Source organism: Glandiceps talaboti, chromosome 16 (genome assembly GCF_964340395.1).
Source record: "Glandiceps talaboti chromosome 16, keGlaTala1.1, whole genome shotgun sequence".
Classification (NCBI taxonomy): Eukaryota; Metazoa; Hemichordata; class Enteropneusta; family Spengelidae; genus Glandiceps; species Glandiceps talaboti.
This window is the reverse complement of record NC_135564.1, coordinates 23,872,337-23,892,239: the sequence shown is the minus strand read 5'-3', so window position 1 is coordinate 23,892,239 and position 19,903 is coordinate 23,872,337. Positions and strand designations below refer to the sequence as shown.

General features: G+C 35.7%; 1 protein-coding gene across 8 annotated transcripts in view; it reads right to left on the bottom strand.

Moving 5' to 3' along the window:
- LOC144447869 (neogenin-like) overlaps positions 1–19,903 on the bottom strand; it is a 281,364-nt gene that overhangs the window by 7,405 nt on the left and 254,056 nt on the right. For 5 of the 8 annotated variants that reach the window (XM_078137986.1, XM_078137990.1, XM_078137987.1 and 2 more), the window contains 2 exons: positions 16,332–16,496; positions 13,261–13,418 (listed from right to left, as the gene is read on the bottom strand). In XM_078137986.1, the coding sequence (XP_077994112.1) occupies positions 13,261–13,418; positions 16,332–16,496 (323 nt within the window). The remainder of the gene's footprint in view (positions 1–13,260; positions 13,419–16,331; positions 16,497–19,903) is intronic. The other 3 variants (XM_078137991.1, XM_078137992.1, XM_078137993.1) reach the window with 1 other exon arrangement.

Here is a 19,903-nt window from a genome sequence, read left to right as displayed (position 1 = left end):
TGGAATCACAGACTGTCTATCAACTGTATGTTACAATGTTAACCTACAGGCTACATGGAATCATAGTAAGACTGTCTATCAACTGTATGTTACAATGTCAACCTACAGGCTACATGGAATCATAGACTGTCTATCAATTGTACATTACAATGTAGTTTTAAGGAACTGGCAGTTAATGTTGTCATTTTCTTGATATCACTACTCTGATCACACAACAACACCTACACCAACACCTACAGAGTAGAACCTAAATCAAACAGACTTAGATATGTTGTGTCTGCTCATTGGACATGGAACATGCCTACTCATGTTGTGTCTCCTAGTTGGACATGGGACATGCCTACTCTTCAAGATGACGTGATGGAATAAATCATTCAACAATAAAGGATGGGTACGGGAGGGGACCTGTTCAAGCATGTCTGAGTTATGGCTTTGGACATGAAAACTGCGCCAACAAAATCGCTGCCAGTCAGCCATATCGGATTGTATCACAACGAAAATGGATATGCACATGTATGCATAGAACACTGTCCTAATACCTTTGAATGAGATCTGTTCAAGCATGTCTGAGTTATGGCTTTGGACATGGAAAATTCGTAGGATGCCTGCTTCTTTTAAATATCTACCTAAATTGCAAAGCTGCTTTACATTTTCCATGGATAGTAGTTGTACAAGTTTAAAGGCGGATGTTTTTTCCCAATAACATGGCTTAATAAAACGGACTCGTCATTCTCTATATAATGGACATTTGAGTATAAAATGAAACTAACTAACTCGCACGGTCTTCAGTACAGTGTCCCAAAAGGCTCTGTATTGGGACAATTCTCTTGGGCAACATTATTAGACAACACAACATTGAATTATGCTTGTATGCAGATGATAGTTCACTGTATATTAAGTTTCCAAATCAAGGATCTCCACATTACCATTTCATGTAACTATGGAGAACTGTGTATCATGTGTTCATGAGTGGATGACGGATAATCTCCTGAAGTTAAACACTAACAAGACAGAGGTGCTGTATTTTGGGTCTGATCAGAATCTATCTAAACTGAATTTACCACCAATGAAGATCAATGGAAATGAAATCATACCTGCAACTGAAGCAAGAAACCTTGACACTACATTTGATTCCCATATGGACATGGAGAAGCAAGTGACACAAGTCTGCAAATCATCATATTATCATATCAGGAACATTGCTAAAATCAGAAAGTATCTCACAACTGATGCAGTCAAACTACTAGTCCATGCCTTTGTTACATTCAGGATAGATTATTGCAACAGCTTATTGTATGGTGTTCCCCTTAGCAGTATAAGGAAACATCAGCTTGTACAGAACACTGCTGTTCAATTTATCACCAAAACCAGAAAGCATGACCACATTACTGGAGTTCTTCAAAACCTCCATTGGCTTCCAATTTCTGAACAGATTGAATTCAAGGTATTTCTTGACATTTTACCAGTGATTCTTGTTTGTCATTAGTGACTTTTATTGCATCAGACTTTTTTAAATTTAGTGTGTTTTCCACTAGCAGTTTTTACTGCTTTTGTAGTGTTCAGCGCATATGAACTTTTAGGATAAATGGCACTTTACAAGTGCTATTATTATTATTATTATTAAAGGATAGAGTACAAATGCATACGTTCCAATGTAATGTATGTAAGTAAATATTTCAGGGTTCATACACTTAAAGCAAAACAAAATTCCAGGACTTTCCAGAGGTTTTTCGTCAGTTTTCCATGGGTATTCATATCGATTTTGGCCATTTTCCAGGGCTGTTGACCACTAAAGTATATTCTTGAATGACATCTAATTGTCTGATGTGGACGAGAAGAAATTAACAAGGGTTCCCATAATATGTCACAAAACATTTAACAGACAATCGACACTAAGCAAGACGTTGGTTTCAAAACCATGTTTGCACGCTAAGATTAAACGGAGAAACCTCTGTCCTATCCCCTAAGTAGTCGTTTCGTCAAGCTGGTGCATTGATCGTGTAAGATTTGAGTCGCAGCATTCGTTAGTCTAATTCAGACATATCCAGAAAAAAACAAATTAAAAACTAAAGTTTGTCTTCGTTATTGTACGGTTTGATGTGACTAGATTTAGAGGTCACCAAAAATAATTTTCTTCTTCAAAATTTTGAATAAAAACGTCATTTACGTAACGAAATATCGCGTTATGAATAACTGAATATGTTCAGCCCTTGTGTCTCAATGTTTATGTACGGACACCTCGTGTTGCGTAACATAATGATTTCTCAACTCAACTTGACCATTGATTTAGGAATGCTACTGTACTGTACTGACAAACATAAAAAAGTAGTTTATTCTTTTAGAACATGTAAAAGTAATAAAAGTCAATACCGTACTTCCACAACCCGGAAATTCAACTACACTTCCCAAAGCCCTAGTATTGCCATGTGTGAGCTTGTAGTATGTCAAATCGTGTGCCAAACTTGTAACAATTTCTAATCATGGTTGGTGATCGGGCTGGTGATGCTTTGATACTCGCTACAATGTTACAATAATCTTGCTAACAGACCTACTGTTACCCCTGGAACTGTTACAATATTATGTCGATGAAATGACGACTGGACTCGGAGTAGCAATAGGCAAGATCGAAACACACATTGAATTTTCCTTTCTCACACAAAGCTACACCAAAGCCCATGCATCCTTGCATGCACACACACACACACACATGCATGCACACACACAGACATTTCACCTCACCAAACCCATGCATCCTTGCACACACACACACACACACAGATATTTCACCTCAGTTCAGTTGTGCTAAAATGATTTATGAGGTTCAAGCAGGAAAATGGGACAAAAGGAACATATTACTTTTACTGGATTTCAAGGTATATGTCTGTTTGATGTTGCCATTGTATCTCTGATGGAACACTGCATGAATAGTGTCACCTTACATCTTGTGTAATGTGCATTATACGTGTGGATTCCCCATTGATTCATCTTGATTACGTTGCCGTTGGTGATAGCATGCATGTTTTGGGAATGAAGCTACAGTTTATCAGTGAGTTTTATGAGAAGGACAAGGTCACTGCTAAAGAACGAATGTTTGTTTTTTAATTGTAACCACATCAGCATGAGTAATCATTTAGAAAACATGTATTATAAATTCAATTCCAAGGATTGTCGACCTTGTTTGAATAAGGATCCAATGGGTTATAACATAACATCAGTGAAAGACAGAGTGAGCCTAAAAAAAAGAAACACAAATTTACAAGTCATTGAGAATGACATAGTCCCCGCTATGATTGGGTTTTAAGGAATTATCACTACTCTGATCACGCAACAACACTTGTGAACCTAAATCAAACAGACTTAGATATGCCTCCCAAGTGTCAAATAGTGCATCAAATACGCACAAATCACACGTTAACGCGACCTCTGGGTTACGTAGTTTAACACGTGCATTTAATCACTTATACTGGCTAGTCACTTGGTACGACTATGATTACACTTGTTGGTTATGTAGTTCATACAATACATACATGTAGTCACTCATACCTGCTAAAAAATAACATTTCATTTCATGTCTTCAAACTCCTGATCGTATTGTACGATTTTCTTTATGATCATAGTAGCCCTTTCATAGTGGTTTCATCGGCTTGTACAATTGAATGTCAATCATCACCTGTACAATGTACAGAGCTATGTGCTAACGTCTTTTGCTATTAAGTGGACAGTACATGGTGACAAAATTATCAAAAATACCGCCAATGACGTTGTAGCACAACTGTAGCTTTTTAAAATGTTTATCCATATGCTAGTCCATGCTAACAATAGGTGTTCATTTGCTGAATAACTATCCAGTTGCCTATCCAACCATGTTGCTATCTTTACGATAAATGCTATCATTTGGCTGTTGCTATGGGCGTGGTCATGTTGTTAGATATATTTGCATATATTTATGTATGTTTTTGTTCACTTGTGTATGAATTCCTGATATTGTCTTTGCAATACACGTGATCATTTGGCTGTTGCTATGGGCGTGGTCTTGTTGCTAGGCAAATTTACATACATTTTTTAAATGTTTATTCAATTGTCTATTAAACCCCATTGTTATCTTTGTGAAATACACCACCGTTTGGCTGTTGCTATGGGCGTGGTCATGGTTACTAGGGTATTTGCATACATTTTTTGAATGTTTATTCATTTGTCTATTAAACCCCATTGTTATCTTTGTGAAATACACCATCGTTTGGCTGTTGCTATGGGCGTGGTCATGGTTACTAGGGTATTTGCATACATTTTTTGAATGTTTATTCATTTGTCTATTAAACCCCATTGTTATCTTTGTGAAATACACCACCGTTTGGCTGTTGCTATGGGCGTGGTCATGGTTACTAGGGTATTTGCATACATTTTTTGAATGTTTATTCATTTGTCTTTCTATTCCTGTTGTTATCTTTGCAATATACATGGTTATTTGGCTGTTGCTATGGGTGTGGTCTTGTTGCTATGCAAATTTACATACATTTTTTGAATGTTTATTCAATTGTCTATTAAACCCTGTTATCTTTGTGAAATACACCACTGTTTGGCTGTTGCTATGGGCGTGGTCATGGTTGCTAGGATATTTGCATACATTTTTTAAATGTTTACTAACTTGCCTACCAGATGTTGTTATTTGACCAAAATATACTGCCATTTGGTTGTTGCTAAAGGGCGTGGTCATGGTCGCTAGGGCCAATTTTGTCAAAATATTTTGAAGAAAATCTGCAGAATAACAGTTTCAGACACATCTCGCCAAGTTTCAGACTCATTGACCAAGTACTTTTTGAGATATAAGTTTTTGACCAAAAATGAACATTCTTACACCTAATTTGCATATCACTCATGGAATCATTGTATGCTCAATATATCTTCATCCATACATCCCTAGATGCATCCCCATCAAATTTCAGCCCAATCTGCTCAGTAGTTTTGGAATTATAGATTTTTAACCAAAAAGACACATTTTTAGCCCTAATTTGCATATCACTGATGGAATCATCATGTCATGAACAAATCTTACTTTACACCCCCTAAAGAATCTTCCCACCAAATTTCGCACCAATCTGCCCAGTAGTTTCTGAGTTTAAGTTTTTTGACCAAGATGCGATCATTTTGATTTGAACAATTTCCCAACTAGACACCAAAGGTAATGGACCCACCAAATATCATGGCAATCGGTTCAGCAGTTTTTGACTTTAAGTTGTTTACACACACACACACACACACACATCCACACACACACACACACAGACAGACAGACGCCAGGCGATCCCTATAGCACCACTGAACCTCAGTTCAGTTGTGCTAAAAAGTACAAAGAACTGAACCACAGTGAAAGCTTATTGGGGCGGCGTGGCCGTTACACAAAGGGTCGGATAACACTGAGGTCCACAAGAGGGGGCAGTTGCCCCCCTGAGATTTTGGAAAAAAGAAAGAAAAAAAAGCTACTTTTTGAATACATAGCGATGCTATTAAAATTGTTATTTACATGACGATTCCTAGCATGCGCGATTTAAATGGATAGTTCACTAAAGTGACTTACACTGCTGACTCCTGGCTAATATGTATCTTATATCGCTATTGTACCCTGGCTTAACTTTGAATAAAAATGTGTCCAGTTAAAAGTTTTTTGCAGCAAATTAAAAATTCTTTGTGCGGGAAAGTACAAAAGAAGTGCGCACATGAACTGTGCATTTTCCGCGAGTAACAGTAGTCTTGAAAGTCTCTCCTTTATTTGAAGATAGCAAGTCGCAATTATAATGTCAGCAGGTGAAACTCAAAAAAAAAAAGACGGAAAAAGTCGTTCAACGTGAGGTCGCCTGCTATGCTGCATGCAGTGACTCCGAAGATGAGCTCGATCTCATTTACATCTCTCGTTCCTTATATTAAAACATTTCATACTGATAAAACGGCAGATCTCTTTTTGGAATATTTGGTGGCCCTGAAAAACTATTAAACTTGGTACACAATTTAAGATCCACTATTTGAAGATATTTCTTTCAATAATTGTGCTCGACGTTGTCTTTGGTTAAAATGTTGTTTGATATAATTATCTCATTGCACACTGACACTAGCGTTACTCCGCAATTCATTTTGAAGCGACAATTTGCTATGGAAAGAATGGCCTTTGTAAACAGAGCTGTACCTTCAACATCAAAATCCAAACTTCAATTTCCATTATAATGATAATGACAAGGAGAATTCACTGAGTTCACCTTGGGTTCCGACATAAATGAGGCCATAACAGTTTTGGGAGTTGGGTAAAGAAAATGATTATTTTGTTGTGTTACTTATTTGAGAAAGCACCATCCATTTTTTTTTTACTTTGAATGTGACATCTTTTCGACAACTACTTTGAAAGATACGACATTAGGCCAGAAAAAATGAAAAAGCTGTTCAACCTACCCATATATTTTTTTCTGGTGATGGGCAATATATCCTCATGCGGGCTTCGCATTTTTTTTTTTCAAAATTAAGGATATTTCTTTATATTTTCTGAATAGTACACGTAACAATATACATTTGAGTCTATTCCAAATAATATAATATCTTATACAGTGGTTTACTTGGCTCTGATATTGCATACAAGCATGAATTGAGATTAAATATCCAATGTGCACTAAAAAGAATTGAACAATAGTTTACGACCATTGGGCCATCAAAAGCCTGAAAGTCTTGAAATGTTTTGGTATTTGTATTGGTATTCTGGTATTTTATTATGTCTATGGTTTGATATTTTATGCTTCTAAATGGCCTCCAACACTGTCTTATTTTCAATTTTTTTTCACCTTTGGAGTTGTCTCCTTCCAATGTATCATTGTACGATATGATTTTATATCTCCACTGTAGTGTAGGTGACAGAAGGGGTGGCTAAAATAATGCTTGAGTTTCAATTGGCGGGGCTTAACATTTTTTGAGAAGAGAGGGTGAGAGGAACTACACCATTTGTTTAACCGTAAATTGTGTACATTCCTAACTGTAGCTATGCAGACAAATTGCATGAGATAGTATCAGGATGACTGAATAAGTTGTATCTAAACTCGACCTGAAATATTTTGCTATCATTATATATGGTTTGTTTTATCCTTGTCAAGCATTGTGAAAAAATGAAATCGACCTACTTACCCAATGTGATGGGTTAGGTTACCCGTTGACCAGCATTTTTTATTTTTTCTGACCTTACATGATATTTAATTGCATATGCTAAAATATATATTATGTAAATCACATGCAAATTTATGTAAATTAGCACTTTTCTAAATTTTAAATGCAAGACAAAGTTCTGCCCCCCTTGGCAATTTGGTCAGGCTACGGCCCTGATAGTGAATACATACAAATCAGGCCTAGTCCATGTTCCATTATAGTATTAATCTAGTACCAATCAGACCTAGTCCATGTTCCATTATAGTATTAATCTAGTACCAATCAGACCTAGTCCATGTTCCATTATAGTATTAATCTAGTACCAATCAGACCTAGTCCATGTTCCATTATAGTATTAATCTAGTACCAATCAGACCTAGTCCATGTTCCATTATAGTATTAATCTAGTACCAATCAGACCTAGTCCATGTTCCATTATAGTATTAATCTAGTACCAATCAGACCTAGTCCATGTTCCATTATAGTATTAATCTAGAACCAATCAGACCTAGTCCATGTTCCATTATAGTATTAATCTAGTACCAATCAGACCTAGTCCATGTTCCATTATAGTATTAATCTAGTACCAATCAGACCTAGTCCATGTTCCATTATAGTATTAATCTAGTACCAATCAGGCCTAGGCCATGTTCCATTATAGTATTAATCTAGTACCAATCAGACCTAGTCCATGTTCCATTATAGTATTAATCTAGTACCAATCAGACCTAGTCCATGTTCCATTATAGTATTAATCTAGTACCAATCAGGCCTAGTCCATGTTCCATTATAGTATTAATCTAGTACCAATCAGACCTAGTCCATGTTCCATTATAGTATTAATCTAGTACCAATCAGGCCTAGGCCATGTTCCATTATAGTATTAATCTAGTACCAATCAGACCTAGTCCATGTTCCATTATAGTATTAATCTAGTACCAATCAGACCTAGTCCATGTTCCATTATAGTATTAATCTAGAACCAATCAGACCTAGTCCATGTTCCATTATAGTATTAATCTAGTACCAATCAGACCTAGTCCATGTTCCATTATAGTATTAATCTAGTACCAATCAGGCATAGTCCATGTTCCATTATAGTATTAATCTAGTACCAATCAGACCTAGTCCATGTTCCATTATAGTATTAATCTAGAACCAATCAGACCTAGTCCATGTTCCATTATAGTATTAATCTAGTACCAATCAGACCTAGTCCATGTTCCATTATAGTATTAATCTAGTACCAATCAGACCTAGTCCATGTTCCATTATAGTATTAATCTAGTACCAATCAGACCTAGTCCATGTTCCATTATAGTATTAATCTAGTACCAATCAGACCTAGTCCATGTTCCATTATAGTATTAATCTAGAACCAATCAGACCTAGTCCATGTTCCATTATAGTATTAATCTAGAACCAATCAGACCTAGTCCATGTTCCATTATAGTATTAATCTAGTACCAATCAGACCTAGTCCATGTTCCATTATAGTATTAATCTAGTACCAATCAGGCATAGTCCATGTTCCATTATAGTATTAATCTAGAACCAATCAGACCTAGTCCATGTTCCATTATAGTATTAATCTAGAACCAATCAGACCTAGTCCATGTTCCATTATAGTATTAATCTAGTACCAATCAGACCTAGTCCATGTTCCATTATAGTATTAATCTAGTACCAATCAGACCTAGGCCATGTTCCATTATAGTATTAATCTAGTACCAATCAGGCATAGTCCATGTTCCATTATAGTATTAATCTAGTACCAATCAGACCTAGTCCATGTTCCATTATAGTATTAATCTAGTACCAATCAGGCATAGTTCATGTTCCATTATAGTATTAATCTAGTACCAATCAGGCATAGTTCATGTTCCATTATAGTATTAATCTAGTACCAATCAGACCTAGACCATGTTCCATTATAGTATTAATCTAGTACCAATCAGACCTAGTTCATGTTCCATTATAGTATTAATCTAGTACCAATCAGACCTAGTCCATGTTCCATTATAGTATTAATCTAGTACCAATCAGACCTAGTCCATGTTCCATTATAGTATTAATCTAGTACCAATCAGGCATAGTCCATGTTCCATTATAGTATTAATAGGCTATTTTTCATCCAATTCTTTATTGTAGAAATATTGTTGCAATTTTGTTAAAAATAAAGATATTGACTCCAAATTTTCTGAGTTTGTCCCTTTAATATTCATCATAACATTAAAAACATTAAAGTAGAGTTTGTTTAAATTATGATGAAATTTGACACCTGTGTATATTATTATATCATATTTTTCATATTTTCCACTCAGTAATAGGCAATTTTGATTTTTTTTAATTTTTTTTTTACAGTTGTCATCATAAATATACATGTCAAAATCTGTCTAGACAAAATTTTGAAATTTTGATCCAAAATGCTTCAAATTAATTGTCAAAAAGGCAATTTTCGTTTTATGTGTACCCCATTTTCAACAAAGAAGTGCCGAGTGTCTGTTCCACTAACATAAAAACCCTCTAACCAGTTTCTCGCATGTATAATAAGCTAGAACGAGTAAAATGAAGAAACGTTCAAAATGGTCAAAAAAGCAAATAAATCCCATTTTTTGACAACTTCTCAACCAGTTCGCGGTACTTGTAAAGACAATACTTGCGAACGCGTTAGTGATTCTGTCTCTTTGAACCCTCTAGAATGAATGAAAATCGTAATATGGCTTGAAAACATGTCAACTCTCTGGTATATGGACGCTTACATTGCTAATATGTAGCGTTTCGGTAATGCGATCAACTGTGTCAAGGCTAGGGGGACATCAACAAACTCATGCATATTGCGCATGCGTATCTTTGGTTTCAATACTTCAATCCGCTCGCTCAGTTACTTTCTACAGCGTGTTATGAAAACTTTTAGCTGCCGTTGGACAACCCTCGAAGACTCAGTCACTACCATATTTGGCATACACTACCACGATGCTGGAGGACAATTGTCAGACTAGAGTTCCGAATTACTCCCTCTGAAACTACGCACCGGACTACAGCAGATCTTATGTTTTTTACGCATTTTCAGTAAAAATTACATAGAAAATTTTTTGTCTGCAGACAGCCATACGCATTCCATTAGCCCAAGAAGACAGAGCCAGTTTGCCGACAGTATAGTAGTGTAACTGTAACGTAAGCTCACACGTGTGAACGGCGCGGTACATGGAAACACGTGGTCTACGATGCAAATCGTCGTTCCTGAAATTGACTGTTCGATAGTCCATGACGACTCAAATTTACAATGTGAGCAAAATTAAAATGTTTCAATGTTTCAATATAGGTCCTCAGTTTAATTGATGTGTGTTACGTATCATTCCCTGGGAAAATCATGATTTCCATCCGCAGATTGCTATAAATAAACACAGTTGCTTTGGATTTGTTTGTTGTTGTGTCTTTGATTACTTGATGTGTCGCCCATGTCAGCAGGCAATCTGAAAATGTTTTTTTTTTTATACAGGAAAACGACTCTTAAAATGTATCTAAGCCTTTCATAAAATCTTCAATATTTGTTGGCACTATCAGACAATAGTCTAGTCATGACATCGACTAACATCGTAGAGACATACTGGGATTATAATACTGCTACGGAGACCAAAATTGTCATCCATCAAACGTTTTTTTTTTCTTCTTTAAATTTATAACAATTGACAAAAATGCCGACACTCAACGTTTTACAGTCAGGCATTTAAAATACTAAAAATCTTCACGGCAGGCTCTCACACTCCCTGTGTGTGTTACTCGGGAAGTTGTCGTAGAGGGCGCATCAGACTCCCCAGCAAAATGTCAATTACTCTTAGTTGGTCAAAGTTTGTGGCTGTGTTACTGCTTATTGACGATATGCCCTTTGCTAGTTCCGACTCCAATGCGTCTAAATACATATGTATGAGTGGATTTACATAGTTTTATTGATAAATTCACCTGACGTCCTGTTTACTGGTTAAAGCTGACCACTAAATGACAGAGTTATTAATCATGGTAAATACATATTAACTGTTTACTGGTTAGCCCTTGTGACACTGCGTCGTTGACATCCACGATGTAGCACTTCCGCATCTAGGCCACATTGTTGAAAACAACAACAACAGAGTAATTTCCATATGCTGTCAATAAAGTGGTGTTGTAATGGATTATCGCTGTCCCACCCTTGATGACCATAATAAGTAATGATGTACACGATGTTATCTCATTAAATATTAAATAGTCATGTTTTCGATTTCTTTCACTTTTTTGCTGTCGAATGCAGATAGTGCCTATTTAGCTATGCTAATATAACAGCCGCTATGAATATGATGGATGTTGACCTTTGACATTATGCTAATATATTGAATGAAGTAAACCCAGAAGACAAGGAGCTTTTCGTTTGACACTTTCTAGACAGTAATAGTGATGATGATGAAGAATTTTACGGGTTTGAGGAAGTAAATTTTGTCCCACTAGAACATATCGAAAACCCTCCCAATGACTTCGACTTTGGGACTGACATCGTCAATGGCGGGTCCCATGACCCTGCCATGAAGACGTTACCGCAGAATCAACACAGTTGTTGTTCGTCAGATTTCTTTTAACTGATGAAGTGTTGGATATAATCGTCACTTAACATATTTTGATAATGTAATATTCTACATTGTGCAGTACCAGTAGATTTGAATGTATGTAGTATTTGTATACAAGAGATATGCAAATTTGTTTGTATTTACAATAGACATCAGCGGACAGTACTTATTGATTTTATGATAAATAGTTTACTTCACATCTATATTATTTGTCTGTCAATTTTTACATCTAATTTCAAATGTCAACCCAAAAAACTAAATTTCACATGCCTTTCTTACCAAATTGTTTTATACCAATTGTCCCAAATTTTATGGTTGAGTTGTTTTGTTGTAAAATGACCACAATCAAAACATTGTATACAACTGTGTGCAAGCTAAAAGGTCCTTGGCCTAGGGGGTCATTTGCATGAAAAGTCTATGGCATCTTAAGGGTTAAAGCTGACCACTAGATAACAGAGTTATCACTCATAGTAAATACATATTAACTGTTTACTGGTTAAAGCTGACCACTAAATGACAGAGTTATTACTCATGGTAAATACATATTAACTGTTTACTGGTTAAAGCTGACCACTAAATGACAGAGTTATCACTCATAGTAAATACATATTAACTGTTTACTGGTTAAAGCTGACCACTAAATGATAGAGTTATTACTCATAGTAAATACATATTAACTCTTTACTGGATAAAGCTGACCACTAGATAACAGAGTTATTACTCATGGTAAATACATATTAACTCTTTACTGGATAAAGCTGACCACTAAATGACAGAGTTATCACTCATAGTAAATACATATTAACTGTTTACTGGTTAAAGCTGACCACTAAATGATAGAGTTATTACTCATAGTAAATACATATTAACTCTTTACTGGATAAAGCTGACCACTAGATAACAGAGTTATTACTCATGGTAAATACATATTAACTCTTTACTGGATAAAGCTGACCACTAAATGACAGAGTTATTACTCATAGTAAATACATATTAACTGTTTACTGGTTAAAGCTGACCACTAAATGACAGAGTTATTACTCATAGTAAATACATATTAACTCTTTACTGGTTAAAGCTGACCACTAAATGACAGAGTTATTACTCATAGTAAATACATATTAACTCTTTACTGGTTAAAGCTGACCACTAAATAACAGAGTTATTACTCATAGTAAATACATATTAACTCTTTACTGGTTAAAGCTGACCACTAAATGACAGAGTTATTGCTTATAGTAAATACATATTAACTGTTTACTGGTTAAAGCTGACCACTAAATGACAGAGTTATCACTCATAGTAAATACATATTAACTCTTTACTGGATAAAGCTGACCACTAAATAACAGAGTTATTACTCATAGTAAATACATATTAACTCTTTACTGGTTAAAGCTGACCACTAAATGACAGAGTTATTGCTTATAGTAAATATTTGACTCCTTTCATAAAACTATTTGTCACTTGTAATTTATTTACTCACATCAGCATTTTCGGCAGGGTTTTCAGCTCGTTCTCTTATTGCAACATCTGGAGCCCTTGGTGCATTCACTGCTACAGGCTGCATTCTGTTCTTTATACCGCCAACTGTTACAGTTGCCTTTTTATGAGGACTGCCTTGACCAAGCATTCCAGGCTTAACTGCAAAATAATATATAAACATTTGGTGATGTTTTGAAAGTAATTTGCAACTTCATACTGCTGAAGGTATAATATTATTTTAATGTTAATAGCATTCTTGTACACACACACACACACACACACACACACACACACATGACAAAGCAAGCACTTCATTTGATTAGAATTTATTAAGTAATAATTTATACATGTACATATTAAAATACCTGTTCAAGCATGTCTGAGTTATGGTATTGGACATGAAAACTGCGCCAACAAGATCGCTGCCAGGCAGCCATATTGGACTGTATCACAACGAAAATGGATATGCACATATATGTCATAGAACACTGTCTTAATACAAACTTTGAATGAGATCTGTTCAAGCATGTCTGAGTTATGGCTTTGGACATGGAAAATTCGCAAACAAAATGGCTGCTAGGCGGCCATATTGGATCATATCACGACAACAATGAATATGCACATGTATGTACAATGTAATAGAACACTGTCCTAATGCCAACGTTGAATGAGATCTGTTCAAGCATGTCTGAGTTATGGCTTTGGACAGGGAAAACAAAATGGCTGCTAGGCGGCCATATTGGATCGTATCATGAAACAAATTGACGTGCATATGTATGCCATTTTATGTTGCCACTGTACCAAGTTTGAAAAATATCGGTCCAGGCATCTCCAAGAAACGGCTCTGGACGGACGGAACCAAATTCATAATTCCCCGTCCCGGACTTTGTGCAGCGGGGTCTAATGATGACACAGACACACACATGGACAGACAGACAGACACACAGACAGACATTCCCCTTTTAATACCTACCGTTTAAGCCTGTTTGCATGTTTTACCTTCAGAACCAATGATGTATCAAACTGCCTTACATTTTTTTGTCTACTTGAGACCGATCACGATAACCAATGTCAAGATAGAGTTCCATGGATTCAGCCATTTTGAGTCAAAAATTTGAACTAAACTTACTAGTTTCTTAACATTGAACTTCCTATGGGTTTCTTTGTTCACTGCACTTCAACTGTGATTTAGGGTGTTGCTATATGAATGGAATTTGGAGTGTAGATTTTCTTGTAGAATCTTCACTTCTCTGAAGTTTCCCAGCAGTGGCCACTTTTCACATTGATATCTGTTAAGTTTTCACTACTTTTAGTGAATTCTGAACAGATTATATACAGAAATCAGAACTTCTGACTCAATGTTCTATTCAGTGAAGCTCAGGATGTTGTGTTGTACTATTGTAACTATCTAACTTTATTTACCTATTGTTGACCTATGCATATGATGGTGATGATGTCATTATCATAAAATGATCTCCTGTATTATTCATCAGGTAGTAATAGATAGGTCATATCATTACAGTTTTGGAATGATAGATTTTTAACCAAAAACACATATTGTTTGTCCTAATTTGCATATCACTGATGGGATCACCATGTCATGAACATTTCTTAATCTGAACATACATAAGAATGTTCCAACCAAATTTCAGCCCAATCTGCAGAGTAGCTTTGGAGTTTAAGTTTTTTGACCATAAATAACATTTGTTGACCCAAAACACACATCTCTGATGCGATAATTTTCATTTTAACAATTTAACAACTAGAAATCAAAAGCAATGTCACCGCTAAATTACAAGGCAATTGGTATAACAGTTTTTGACTTTAAGTCGTCCACACACACACACACACACACACACACACACACACACACACACACACACACACACACACACACACAGATGGACAGACACTGCACCATGCCTATAGCACTACTGAACTGTATCAGTTCAGTTGTGCTAGAAGTTTATCTACACTAAAATTTCACTATTGGTATCGCCATTGCAGGATCAATTATGTCAAGCTATTGAAAGTATATTCATATGCCTTTACCATCCATGTTGTTATTTTTGCAAGGTGCATCACCATTTAACTGTTGCTTTGGGCAGGGTCTCGTTGCTAGACATTTGTGCATTCACTTTTTGGTTATTTATTGACCAGTCTATTAAGCCCTATTTTTATCTTTGCAATACACCATTATTTGGCTCTTGATATGGTCATGGTCTTGTTGCTAGGCATATTTTCATGCACTTTTGGAATCTTTAGTCACTTATCATCCATCCAAATGTAATCTACATCATTCTTGGACTGTAGCTAAGGGCATGGTAGTGGTTGCTTGGGCCAGCTGTGTCACTATGTTTTAAGCAATATCTTAAGAATAACATTACCACCTCCAGAAACATCCCTACCAAATTTCAGCCTCATTCACTATGTAGTTTTGGAGATATATATTTTAGACAAAATTGAGATTTTTAGACCAAATTATATATATAATTTGGCACCTTACTCATGGGATCATCATGATCTTCATCTGCATGTCCCCAGACGCATCCCCATTAAATTTCAGCCCAATCTGCTCAGTAGTTTTGGAATTAAGATTTTTAACAAAAAAGACACATTTTAAACCTATTTTGCATATCACTGATGGAACAATTCTCAATCTGCATTACTCGAAGAACATTCTCACCAAATGACAGCCCCATCTGCCCCGCAGTTTTGACATTTATGTTTTTGACAGAAATTCACATTTTATACCCAAAATGCACATATCTGATACAATCACTTTCATTTGAAAAATTTTCCAACGAGACACCAAAAGTAATGTCCCCACATCATACCATGACAATTGGCCAGGTAGTTTTTGAGTTTAAGTCGGGCACACATACATACATACAGTCAGAGAGACAGACTGACAGACAAACAAACAAACAAAAAACATACACACAGACAGAGTCAGACAGACAAACAAACAAACAAACAGACATACATACATAAAGACACCACACCATGCCTATAGAACTACTGAATGTTATCAGTTCAGTCATGCTAATAATGGTATAGGATATTACTTACTAAGATGCTTTTGTTGTGGTGTAGCAGTGTTGCTAGAGTAGTGTGGAGGAGGACCAGGTACACTAAAACTCTTCAATGGATGACCAGGTCTTACTGTGGACAATGATGGTGGCAATGTCTTATTGCCATCATCTGAAGATAGTGTGGTGTTATCACTCTGATAACCTAAGATAAATAAGTCAGGGTAGTCATTGATTATTCATCATGCTTATCTGGTTTACAATACATATACCGTCTCCATTGGCTACATAACAGCAAATTCATTTCACGAATGTTATTTCAAGATAGGGGTTTTTTGGTTAGTTGGTGTGTTCCATTAGCCATCAGTAGTTGTTTGGGACACTAAAGAGAGAATTGGATGTAACATTTTGTTTTGAGGAGACTAAGTTAGACATAACATTTTGTTTTGAGGAGAGTAAGTTGGATGTAACATTTTGTTTTAAAGGCCAACATGCAAACAGGCTTAAATTAAACACATCTGGATAAATTCAGCTGGCATGTTAGCTCAGCTGGTTAGATAGAGCACTATGACTAGTGTTTAGGGGACATAATTTTCCCATCTTGCGTCGCTTTGGCACATTCATTTTACGGCAGACGTCAAAATCAAAAGTCCAGGGTCAGGCCCGTCAATCCACAAAAGTATACTGACTCCAAAAGGGACAGTTTTGTTGACATCATGTGCGCCCGGTCTGACATGAAGAATGAACTTGTTGTGCAAATCAGAAAATAATTACACTGTGGTATTTAAAGCATCCTAATTTTGACGTTGTTGATAGTTTTAGTTCAAGATTTCTGAGTTTCAAGGACACCTAATGTCAGCTTTCGGTATCATGTTTACAGTATGTAACTAATGCTGTCATTTGATATAGCAGGACCAAATCATGTTACACAGCCAGTGACGGTAATTAATAAAAATAAATTATTTTAAAGTTTGTTTGACTGTATTATTTGTAAGTTTTTCGTTCATATTTGGTACTTTTTTAAAGTCAGGGAGTTTTTTTCTTTCAAAATGTTGGTTTTTCTTAAACTCTTGTCATGAATTTGAAGAGGGAATGATAAACACAGCAGCGTAACAGTTCTAAAAATGAATCAAGTGGTTACAACATTAGGATTTCTCAAAGTTTTTATTCAATCATATAAATATGAACACTGCTATTTATTGATATTCAGATTAAAAATTGTGACTACCTGGCTGTCCAATCTTTCTAAACAATATATAATATACTGTGTAGAAATGACTTAAAATTACATAATTTTAATTGCCTACTTTTTCTAAAGTGTAATGTGCCGTACACAATTTTAAAAATTTGCTTACTGGGAACTGTTATTATGATTCTTTTATATGAATAGAATTGTTTCATGTCTATGTGTAATGGAATATCTCAGAACATGGTATCTCTATAGTGGTCTGAGGTAATATATATAATTTCGTAGACAATAAATAATTGACCCCACTCCCTGTCAAATGACCCCACTTTTTGCAACCAAGGGGCCTTTGTCCCCACTAGTTGGAAACCTTGGCAGAACACTGGGTGTTCATTTGCTGAATGACTATCCAGTTGCCTATCCAACCCTGTAATTATCTTTGCAATATACACAATCATTTGGCTGTTGCTATGGGTGTAGTCATGTTGCTAGACATATTTGCATACATTTTTCGAAGGTCAGTTCACTTGTCTATGAATCCCTGATGCTATCTTTGCAATATATTTGATCATTTGGCTGTTGCTAAGGGCATGGTCTGGTTGCTAGGTATATTTGCATACATTGTGAATGTTTATTCATTTGGCTATTAATCCATGTTGTTATCTTTGCATTATACGTGATCATTTGGCTGTTGCTATGGGCATGGTCTTGTTGCTAGGTATATATGCATACAGTCTCATGTCCAAGTACTTTTGAGATATAACTTTTTGACCAAAATGCAAATTTTACACCTAATTTGCATATCACTGATGAGATCACTATATGTTTAATATTTCTTCATCTATACACCCCCAGATACATCCCCATTAAATTTCAGCCCAATCTGCTTGGTAGTTTTGGAATTAAGGATTTTTGACAAAAAAGACACATTTTTAGCCCTAATTTGCATATCACTGATGGAATCATTATGTCATGAACAATCTTAATCTAAACACACTTAAGAATGTTCTCACCAAATTTCAGATCGATCTGCCCAGTAGCTTTTTGAGTTTAAGTTTTTTGACCCAAATCACAGACCAGTGGGGTAAGATCATTTTGATTTGAAGAATTTCCCAACCAGACACCCAAGGTAATAGACCCACCAAATATCATGGCAATTGGTCCAGCGGTTTTTGACTTTAAGTTATTTACACACACACACACACACACACACACACACACACACACATCCACACTGACAGGCAGAGAGACAGACACTTTGCCATGCCTATAGCAATACTGAACCTATGTTAGATGTAACATTTTGTCTTCATGAAGCCTATCTGATGGCAAAATAAAATAAAATAGTCCCTGTGACCAGTTTGTATGTGTGTAGACAGATTACAGACTCAGTTGTTATTAGTTTGTATGTGTGTAGACAGATTACAGACTCAGTTGTGATCAGTTTGTATGTGTGTAGACAGATTACAGACTAAGTTGTTATTAGTTATTATGTGTGTAGACAGATTGCAGACTCAGTTGTGATCAGTTTGTATGTGTGTAGACAGATTACAGACTCAGTTGTTATTAGTTCTTATGTGTGTAGACAGCTTACAGACTAAGTTGTGATTAGAATATGAGTGTAGACAGATTACAGACTCAGTTGTGATCAGTTTGTATGTGTGTAGACAGATTACAGACTAAGTTGTGATTAGTTCTTATGAGTGTAGACAGATTACAGACTCAGTTGTGATCAGTTTGTATGTGTGTAGACAGATTACAGACTCAGTTGTGATTAGTTCTTATGAGTGTAGACAGATTACAGACTCAGTTGTTATTAGTTCTTATGAGTCTAGACAGATTACAGACTCAGTTGTGATTAGTTCTTATGAGTCTAGACAGATTACAGACTCAGTTGTGATTAGTTCTTATGAGTGTAGACAGATTACAGACTCAGTTGTGATTAGTTCTTTTGTGTGTAGACAGATTACAGACTCAGTTGTGATTAGTTCTTTTGTGTGTAGACAGATTACAGACTCAGTTGTGATTAGTTCTTATGAGTGTAGACAGATTACAGACTCAGTTGTTATTGGTTCTTATGTGTGTAGACAGATTACAGACTCAGTTGTGATTAGTTCTTATGAGTGTAGACAGATTACAGACTCAGTTGTGATTAGTTCTTTTGTGTGTAGACAGATTACAGACTCAGTTGTGATTAGTTCTTTTGTGTGTAGACAGATTACAGACTAAGTTGTGATTAGTTCTTATGAGTCTAGACAGATTACAGACTAAGTTGTTATTAGTTCTTATGTGTGTAGACAGATTACAGACTCAGTTGTGATTAGTTCTTATGAGTGTAGACAGATTACAGACTCAGTTGTTATTAGTTCTTATGTGTGTAGACAGATTACAGACTCAGTTGTGATTAGTTCTTTTGTGTGTAGACA